The sequence below is a fragment of the Oculina patagonica genome, chromosome 1, assembly GCF_052425735.1.
Source record: "Oculina patagonica isolate OP01 chromosome 1, crgOcupat, whole genome shotgun sequence".
Lineage (NCBI taxonomy): Eukaryota > Metazoa > Cnidaria > Anthozoa > Scleractinia > Oculinidae > Oculina > Oculina patagonica.
This window is the reverse complement of record NC_135758.1, coordinates 33,265,833-33,276,114: the sequence shown is the minus strand read 5'-3', so window position 1 is coordinate 33,276,114 and position 10,282 is coordinate 33,265,833. Positions and strand designations below refer to the sequence as shown.

At 38.3% G+C, this 10,282-nt stretch overlaps 2 protein-coding genes across 2 annotated transcripts in view; both read right to left on the bottom strand.

Moving 5' to 3' along the window:
- LOC144665341 (NADPH-dependent diflavin oxidoreductase 1-like) overlaps positions 1-5,156 on the bottom strand; it is a 5,923-nt gene extending 767 nt beyond the window's left edge. The window contains exons 1-6 of the mRNA XM_078526579.1: positions 4,397-5,156; positions 3,657-3,778; positions 1,963-2,164; positions 1,396-1,455; positions 365-483; positions 1-17 (exon numbers count right to left, since the gene is read on the bottom strand). The exon at positions 1-17 is cut by the window's left edge and continues 78 nt beyond it. Of these exons, the coding sequence (XP_078382705.1) occupies positions 1-17; positions 365-483; positions 1,396-1,455; positions 1,963-2,164; positions 3,657-3,665 (407 nt within the window). The 5' untranslated portion in view covers positions 3,666-3,778; positions 4,397-5,156. The remainder of the gene's footprint in view (positions 18-364; positions 484-1,395; positions 1,456-1,962; positions 2,165-3,656; positions 3,779-4,396) is intronic.
- Positions 5,157-6,189: 1,033 nt separating this feature from the next.
- The window catches only part of LOC144665244 (E3 ubiquitin-protein ligase rnf213-alpha-like), a 98,698-nt gene continuing 94,605 nt past the window's right edge, over positions 6,190-10,282 (bottom strand). Inside the window, 5 exon segments of the mRNA XM_078526452.1 lie at positions 6,190-6,620; positions 6,622-6,757; positions 7,373-7,542; positions 8,317-8,406; positions 9,159-9,359. Coding sequence (XP_078382578.1) covers positions 6,546-6,620; positions 6,622-6,757; positions 7,373-7,542; positions 8,317-8,406; positions 9,159-9,359 — 672 coding nt within the window. The 3' untranslated portion in view covers positions 6,190-6,545.

The following is a 10,282-nucleotide window of genomic DNA, read 5'->3' as shown; positions in this document are numbered from 1 at the left end:
ACGTAAATCTTATCTTCCTGTTGACAAGGAGATAAACAGTTGTTGGATGGTAAGCGAACAAAACAAACAAACACTTGAACGCACATAGAACAGATCAGCATACGAGATGGCGAACGCAAATAGCGAGCAAAACAAAACAAACAAATAAATAAACAAGGGGAGGTTGAACACTAAAATGTTACGTCTGACAATTTACTTTACCGACAGCTTTCTCCACTTTGAACACTGTTTGAATAAAAGTTATTTCCTGGTACAACATCAGACCTTTTTGCAATCGCTATTCAGATTTAGATAATGATCTATCTGTATTAAATTTGTTTTACTAGTAATTTACGATTTCTGTACTATCTGATCAGATACGCACCTGATCTCTTGAGAAAGCAGTGAACAGCTTCAAACTGCCATTTTCGATAAGAAGATGCCACTGATCTCGGAAAAAGAAATCTTTGTTGCTATTCCTACAGCCAAAAAACAACACACAGTCTGCAAGAAATAAGACACGAAGGATATCAAAATCAAATCATTGCAATAGAATGGATTGTTCAGTAGTTACAAAGCTGTTACAATTATAATCAACCTCAAAACAAACCTATCAGGTAGTGGATCATCAATAAAATAATACAATTAACCAATCAGATTTTAAAGAAAACACGTGACTGGTGGCAGGCGCGAAAAAGTTGACTGGCTGAAGACACAACACTGTTTTCTTTCTGAATTTGTATTACCCATGGATTAAATATACAGTCGAACCTCTCGGTGCGGACACCCCTCTAATACAAAATTCTCATATATTTTCTTTAGAAAAAACCTCTTAATACAGACCCACTCTTATACGGACAACGGAGACTAAATCTTGGCCCCAGCTGGGAACAAATTCATACAAACTTAACCTCTTTATTACGGACACTCTGGTGATCAGGTGATGATATTTTGTGTTCGTAATGCAATGTCCTGTTTTTGGTTACAAAAACAACAACGTAATGCTTTTTTCATATTAGACGTTTTTGAATATGTGCTAAGAGTTGATTTTTTACCTGCAGCATTTCGAGTTACTAAATACTTTAAGCTGTCAATGAAGTCAAAAGTGACGTCATAGTGGTGACCTCTATAATACGGACACTTTGCTCTGTCCCTTCGCTGTCCGTATAAGAGAGGTTGATCTGTATCCGTTTCAAAAAGGCGCAAGATTTTATTCCTCCAGGGAAACGGAGGAAACAGTGTCAGACGTGTAAGGCTAACACAGTTTACGCGCAATCTTTTAGTTTTCTCTTTCTAATCTCCTTGACTTGATCCCCGCTAATGATCTGTGCTGTAAAGGTACATTCAACTCTATACGAAAAGACGGATAAGTACCAGTCTCTCTCTGCCGTTGTCCGCACATAAACTTCAACTTACCCCCAGCAGACTGCGACACTCTTTCTTCGATAAAACTTCTAAATGGCGCACAGCCAGTACCTAGAGGAAAAATACGATGCACAGTTTGATTTTCTAGTTTACTCAAACACTTGAGTAGACACTATAGGTGGGCTGCTGGTGACTGCTACTTTAACTGTATGAAATAAACAGAGCAATTTGTTCAAGGTCCAAGAAATCTAGTGTTGGCCAGCAAATAGACTGAAATGAGTAGCCATTAACAAATCGCTCTTCCTAACTGTGTTAATCGTTTCTTTAGTAAGACTATACGCTGACCTGTTTTGATGTGGTTCAACTTATGAACGGATATTGTGGCTTTCCTGATGCTTTATCAAATCAAAATCAAATCAAATTTTATTTATGCACGTGACACTTAGGAGTACATACAGTTCTCGTTAAAATGTGTACGTGTGTAAAAATAAACAATTTATATAAATAGAAATAAAAAAGTTTAAAATGTCTAAAACGTTAAAAATTATCATTAATATTTAGCCAATCAGAGAGCGCGTATAATCTAACCTGTGAAATAAATGTGATATTTGTGCGTACCTGGACCTATCATGACAATGGGTAAATCTAAAGCCTTGGGAAATGATATCGTGCCTTTCTTTACCCACACAGGGACGCGTAATTCCTTGTTTGACGGATCCAGAGTAGCCAGCCACGTTGAACAAAGGCCTCTTCTCGGTTTGAACAGTTTGGTTTTGTAATTTACAACAGCCACCAGTAATTGAACTTCATCTGGGTGAGCCTGTCATAGAAACGTTAGGATTGGCTTAGTGTTTAGCGCTGGGTAAAACACTGCTTCTAAATGATAACATTCTGAGAGCAAATCATTTTCGAAATTTGCATCATTTTATACGTAACTGTACACACACACGTGTTCTAAACTATGGCATTGACCAACACAATTTGGACAAATTGTTGGGGTAAATGTATGAGGGCTTTTGAAAAAAAAAACAGTTATGTCAAAATTGCAATCCACTTAACATTTTTGCAATTATTAACCATGCTCTCTTCCCAATGGAATTCTGTCATTTATCGAGTACTCGTTTCCATGTCTAACAAATCGACCCCTTATTGTTGGGATTCCTGTGGTCGAGGAACATTTCAAAGCTTATGGAAATCATGCAAAAAGTTGATTTCGGCGTCCCTTAAAAGAACAATTTAGACGTCCTCACGAAATCGTAATGTGATCATCTACTGGTTTATAGCTTCATGGGCATTTGTACGAATAAGGCCTGCAATGTGAGTGAAAAGAGCTTCTGCATAACATCGCCCTCTGCACGCATTGCGGCCTAGATGGTTGCGAGCTGCGAGCTGCACCTACCATGAGCGAGGAAGCTATAGAAAACGATTTTCGATTTTGAGCTGTATGCCATTCATATCATTATTTACTACACGTACCGTTCATCGAACTGTCATTGGCATCGAGCCTTTACCCAGAGCAGGTTTTTATCGTTTTATTACAGTAAGTGGCACGTTTTGCCGTTAAAGGAGAAGTCGACTATTAAAATTTCCCCGTCAAAATTCAGGCTGAGCTCTTTGACGTCACGCATACATTACCAGCTCCAAGATGGCGGCGTTCAGTTGTCGAGTTTTGGAAAAGATTTCGTAGGGTTATAGCGAACGTTGGAGGCTGAAATTTTGGAGAATAACATATCTTTGTGTAAACTTTTTGTTGGCGTAAAGAAAATAAATGGCCATATTGGAGTGAACTTCTCCTTTAAGGTTAAGAGAAAGGAGAAGAATTTAGATGGTTTAGTTAAAAACATAACATGTATTGAAATTACAAATTTTGAACACACAAAATTATATTCTTTTCAAAATCTCAGCCTCGGGTTTATTCTTAAAATATTCCCTCAGTATTCTTATAAAATGAAAAAAAATCTTATTGAAAAAAGGAGTCATTTTACTACGGAAACACACGTTGGTGATGCACATCGAAACAGTCTTAGCATAATGCTACATTTTGAAAGAGTACTTGACTCTGTATGTTTGCTCGATTTTGTTGGTTCTTCTTGCGTTATGAGATACCGGTACCAAGGAAGTATATTAAAGATGACATAGATGAGTATAATAACGATGACATAATTAAGATGATGATGATTACGGGTGACAAAGATGATGATGGTAAAATGTAAAGATAGGGATCATGAGGATTATTGAGCACTGATAAGGACCACGAGAAGTACCATAATGATGATAACAACGTGTAACAGACAGTGACGAGCAAGACTCACCCGGGTCATTCTGTTCAAGAGCGAACTTCTTTTCTGGTTCCAGTGCTAAATGAGCAATAAATTCTTGTACAACATCAGCTTGGTTACTTGGCTGTACCATCAGGACATCACCTGGAGAATGACTACAAAAACATAAACAGCGAAATAATTTCCTTAAAACATGTCTAAACACTGCTTTGCTACCCCTTCTCTCGAACGGGTTAAAAAAATAAGATTTCTAAGGTTTAAACTTTTTTACCTGTCTGCTGTCATTAATAGTTTGTATACTTTGTATGTGATTTTTTAGCCTTAACGTGATTTATCGCCCCTGAACGATCGTGTTTTTGATTAAGTAAGGTGTATCAGTTTTCTTCATGCTTATGACACCCCAGTCAAACAGGTGACTAAGGCTGTAGCTTTAGGTGCAAATGTTGCTTTGAAAGTAACATTGCGGTATCCTTATGACGAAAAGCTGACGTGACAAGTTTGGGATAACTTCCTTAGCAGATGCTGTTTGAGCACATCACGGAAAGATTGGAAGAGCGTAAGGGAAGGAGGCGCTAAGGTTACTTCTGCTGAAGTTCCTTCTTCTACAATAGAAAACTTTTCAGGACAAAATCAGGTTTAGCTGAGACCTACAATTGTTTCTCCCAATAGTTGTTTGTTACAACCCTCCAGTTTTCTATGCGTATAAGTAAAGCATATAACATCTGCAAATTTCTCTTCAAAATCAGATTCATTTGATGTCTTAGTTTCGTTACCTTCAATTACAAATGTCCTGAGCATCTATTTGTGTCGAGGAAGAAAACTGTTCATTTGTCCATTGTTTTAGCCTTACATGTAGCTTCAAGGTTGGGATCAACATTACAGAAATTGGTTGGTAGTTGTAGCTAAAATTGCAGACTCCACTGATTTTCGATGAATTTCTGTGGGATATTGTATACCTCATTCCAGAACCTTTTATATCAAATTGAACCAGCCGCACATCCTGCCAGTGATCTGCTGCAGTCACTCGATTGTTTGAAATTAACCTTGCATGGAACGGATGTCTTCTGCATGGTGTTGAATTAGATGTGACTGTAATGAACACAAAGTAAAGTAAAGTAGAAAGAAAAGGAAAGTGGAAAACTGGTAAACAAAACTGTTTCAAATTTAAAGTACAGTGCAAGCAGAAGTCCCTTGCCAGTGTTGACACAGAATGGATAGCAACGCATGCTGTGCTTGTTTCCACATGACTGAAGAGAAAGAACGTGCAAATTCGCGTTTGTCATGTCGCCATCTTATTGGTATTCAGCAAGTGCAGTAGCTCTCTACTTCTACCCATACTACCTTTCGGTCTTGTCGCGTGCACATTTGTGCTTTTTTCCGACAACCTTTCTTGAATTAGCTGTAGATGTCACCGTCACAACACTTAACGGTAACTATTTTGAATAACCCTCCTTTACACACCATATTTTTTGTCCACCCCCTTTTTCTTCTAAAGCCATACTTTTTGGCAAGTGCCGCCCTACCCCCTCCCCCCCCCCCCACCTAAGTCATGTAGAAAAAAAGAAAAACGCAAGACCAACTCCTCGATCGCCTTAACGACTACCATCCCAGCATTAAGTTAAAAACTCCCGACCATCCAATTGACAAATGCAACGGCTTTAGCCTTACCTTGAGTTTAAAACGTTCGGTTTTATTTTGTAACCTAATTTTTACTATATGTCTAAGGGCCTCTTCATATGATCCCGGTTGACCGGGCTGGCCCAGTTACCGAGATCTCGGCTCACTCCTATTTTCTTGTAAAATTTTGGATGTGTTCATATGAGAAGGTGGGCCAGCCCGGTTACCGATATCTCGGTTTCTGCAACCGAGATCTCGACAACCGGGAAGAATATTTTCCCATATGAACGCTCCAGCCCGGTCGCCGGGACGCAACTTTTTTTGAGAAAATAGCTTCCCTTTCGTATTTGGGCGGTCCAAATGGTTTAATTTTGACTTGTATCTATTTCCACTTCAGAAATATGCGAATTAGCTTTGTTAATAAAGTTACATGGGTCAATAAAGCTACGATAGTCGCGAAAGATGCAACTTTGTGTGTCGCCATTTTGCCTTCGTTTCTTGAATTTTATCCCCGTCAACCGGGCTAAAATTTTCCATATGAACATAGGTCAAAATCCCTCCTGGTAACTGAGACAGCTCGTAAACCGGGCTCATGTGAAGGGGCCCTAAATTGCTAAACAAAAATACAACAAGATCAAGATTTTGCAAGCCGATGGGCAAAAACATCGATAGTCAACCAGTAATGCGTTGTTCATAATTAATACATTCAAGACGGTTAACAGACAGAACTTCAAAAGCGCCATAACAAACTCGACTGTCTCTTTCCGAAATGTTTAAAGGAAACTCGTCGCGAGTTTGGGTAAGATTAAATTCAGTAAAGGCACAATGACAGTTAATTTATGCTTTTCTATCAATTATTGGAAAACGTTCTAAACATACATTGATAACTACTCACGGTTACAAAAAATAAAATAGTCTTTGGAGTCAACAAAAACCAAACAGACCAACAGCGTTTAATTTATCATTTTTCTGTTTTTAAAGAAACCAAATAACCAAAAAAGGCAATGGATTACATTAGCTTGCCAAACTACATGTAGGCACCTAAATTCATTCGCAACTCGCTGTTTTAATCAGTATAAGCACACTACAAAAGACTGGAATGGAATTTGCACAATGAATACGTCATCTAACCTAATTTTAAGAGGAGTACATCTAGCTATCCAGTCACTGATAAACATAACTATTAACTAAACAATTGCTAGAAATGCTACAATTATCTGTATTATAACATAACAAAATGGCTGATTGACTGAAATAAAGGACATTTGTTTGCCCTATTTCCTGGAACAGGTTGTGTCAGTTCCGTCAAACAGGCTGCACCAGTTTCTCGAACTTTGAGTACTGCTCCTCAAGCAGAAGCTGACAGACGTTCTTTGTGAAAGTCGTCACTTAGTTGGACAGCGGAGTTCCACACCGCTTTTACATGCGTCATTTTGATATTCTCGGGAATGTTCTCTGTTCCAGGAATTTGTTCTAAGCCTTTTTCTGCCAAGCACAGCTCCAAGTACTCGCCAAAACTGCAAGAAATTTGCATTAGATATCTGTATTCTGTTCGGAAATGTTGTTGATTCAAACATACTAAAGTAGAAATTAACAGTCGCATATAGCACAGGAAGAGAAAGCTTAATTAATACTAAGAGATCAGGTAGAAAAAGTATCGCAGATGCTGTTTAGACTAGTCGCAAGATCTTTGCTGGGGAGAAAATATTTCGTGATGTACCCAAATAGCGTCGGCATAGGAGGCCTCTTGTGCCCATGCCCTTCCGAAACAAATGGTTTATTGTATACACCTAATTGAAGAGACGTTGACCATGTAAAAAGCATAAAACATAAACGATATGATCCGATGATATTCTGGGTAGACAGCCCTGGTAAGCTAGTAATATTCCTTTTATTGATAATCAAGTTTTTTTTTACCTGTCTTATTGTCAGGTTTATTCTGTCACAGACGATGGTTGTTTTTTATGATTTTCCAGTAAACATTTGCGCCGCATCGTCAATGGTTTATGCTTGTCATGGGTAAACGATTCTTCAATCAGATAATAACTGTTCGTTTTTTACGAGTATATCAGTTATATATATCAAAGTATACTATCATTTAAAAAAAATTCTAAGCTTACAACCAGTCTTACCTCATCGTTGAAATGTTTTCACCATCTTTTTTGACATTCAGAAGAATCATTTCCAGGAGTTGTGGTAAAAACAAGTCCATGTCGATTTTACGCAACACGCGATTAAGGTGCGCCTGGTCGCTTGATCCCAGTTTTTCCTTGAAAACTTCAGGCATTTGCTCAAATGGCTCCTAAAGAAGTTCGAGAAAGTGATTTGTTAATTACGGTTTGTCTAGCGAACCCAAACTAGCTTTTATTTGTCTTCTTAAATTAATAATTATTTTTATTACAACGTGATGGAAGCCAACTTGATGGATGCCAATTTTTTATTACAACTTTCATGGAAGGTCATAACGTGATTTAAGCTTTTTTCAGCGTCCCATTTTTTTTTTATCCACCTCTAAATAAGTCACCCTATCTACACCCTATCTACCCACCTACCCAACATAGCCAAGACAAATTTATAAACAGGAAAACAATTATTGAGGCCAATACATGTTTGAGAGTCATCTGCCCACCACATTATCTTCTTTTTTATACATTACAGTCTCATACATCTATCGTCATGTACCCTTGATGACTTATGATTTGGATATAATGGCGTTTAGCACAAGGGAAGAGCGGTTTTCAATTGAGTATCCTAAATACAAAACCAAATTCAACAGCCAATCACAGCAACACAAACAACACAATGAAAGGAAATACAAGTTATCGGCGCGTGAACCCACACGTGACCAAGTCGCGAATGATTTTGTTTTCGCAGCTGATAGGTGGCGCGATTTTTTTTATTACCTTCGACACTCAATTGAAACAGCTCTAACCTTGTTGACTGTCTGTCTAAGTGAACAATTAACCGGAGACAGCTATATTTTAAGTTTTGGTTAGTACATGGTCAGATTTTTTTAAAGATAAGACAGAGGTCAGATCCAATACCTCATAGTGTACCAAAGTTAATGCAGTCTAACCTGTTTGTTCCTGGACTTGATTTTCGCTCTCTCTAGAGCCATGAGTCGCCATAATGCCAAGGTATGGGACAGGTTGCAGTGTTGCTCCGCCTGTAAACAAAATATCACCATACAACATTGGCGCACGAAAAATAGATAGCAGGTCACAACAGTGAAGCCCAATCAGAGACTACAGAGTTACAACAACAGAGGTGCTCGAGAAGGAGCAAATCTTACTAATTCATGATATTGTCCGACTGTAATGTAAGATACAAATGAAATTTATTTTTCTTCTATTTTCAATACATGGCTAGAATACAGAATCTAAAAATGGCAGTCCGTAATAAACGCCGGGCCCCGATTAAACGCCGGCTTCAAATAAACGCCGGGTTCATGACGCCAAGTTTGAAATAAACGCCGGGGGCGTTAATTTGAGAAAATACGGTAACTTTTTTTATCCGGGGTAGCTAATATCAGCATTTACATAAAAATAACTGAATTGGTTTTCAGAAGGCTGTCTGCCCCATCATGTGGCAAAACATTTTGCGGACTACGCTTTCCATTATTTAGGATGGTATTGAGATTTACAGCTTACGCGTGGAGCCAAAATCCAGGAGTCGATTCATTCGTAGATTAACCTTATGCACGAGAACTGATTTAGAATGAAATTGTTTCACGAGTTTGTTAATAATTTACTTTGCGTAGACGTTCACAAGATAGGATCTGATAGTTTATTTCATAAGTCTGACACTAAGCCTAATAACTTGTTTCTTATGCAAACGATGGTTTGTCTTGACTCAAGAAGAATCCCCTTTCGGGCAAAAGGCTTTAGATTCGGGTTTAGCGTTCGATACGGCACTTACTGATGGGCTCTTGAGGCCGCGTTCTTTGGGTAACTTTAGTACTTCATGTAAGTACCATTTTAAAGGACTCTCCGGTTGGCCACCTGACGAGGCAAGGAAGCCAATGGCAATATCCAATGACGACAAAACATCGCAGACATCAGTCAAGGAAGAGCGGAAGTCGACGATAATCTGGCCTTCGATGACGCGAGAAATGGATTCCTGCAGGGAAAGGAAAACAACAGTAGAAACGCACCTTAGGTAAAACGGATGGAAACATCTCATCTACCCAACCGTTATAATAAGCTCCTTAAACGATTGAGGTCTGACATGGCGGTCGCTTAAAACCACAGCGAACTACGATTCGCACCTATAATTACGTCGGCGTTCAAGTTACTTGCGTCTCCATTTTTACCCTTCCACACAAAAACGATCGAGCTTCCTTTAAAAAAACTTTTGGTTGTGTTGCACTATGCACTTAAAGAGGGTATACTTTCAAAATCAGTATGTGTTTACAAACGTAAACGTGTTAGTGTGGACAGGGTCTTCGTTGTCATTTTTAAGGTGGCTCAAAATAGTTTTCTGCCGTTTTCAGCACCTTAAATACTACTCAATACTACGACTCTTTTTCAGTTGACGCAACAATTATGGTATCAAACAGATACCCAATTATTAGTGAACAAGTTGTGATTATTTTCTTGTCATTACAAGTTCCTACAGCAACAGTATAACCTGTTAAAACACTCTTTATATTAGCTATATTGCCTATAACTCAAAAACGAGTTCGGTGACCCACTTTTTTTATTATTGGATTATAATAAACAGCATAAAATGCATGATTCTTTTCTGGGTTCAGAGCCACTTTAAATTTATGAAAATTTAAGGTGGCTCTGAACCCATATACAGTTTTTGTTTAAACTTAGCGAAAAGTTGCACCTTGTCGTGCTGATCAAAATTTAATAATCTTTTAATAAAGGGTGTTTTCACAAGGTTATGATGTTGCTATGGTAACCTATTGTGTTATAACAATCATTGAGCATTTGTTTGACACCACGACTATAGCATTAACAGATAAAGAGTAGTTATAATGAACCATCAAAGTATTGTGTAGTGCTGGAAACTGTAGCCAGCCACCTTAAACAAGA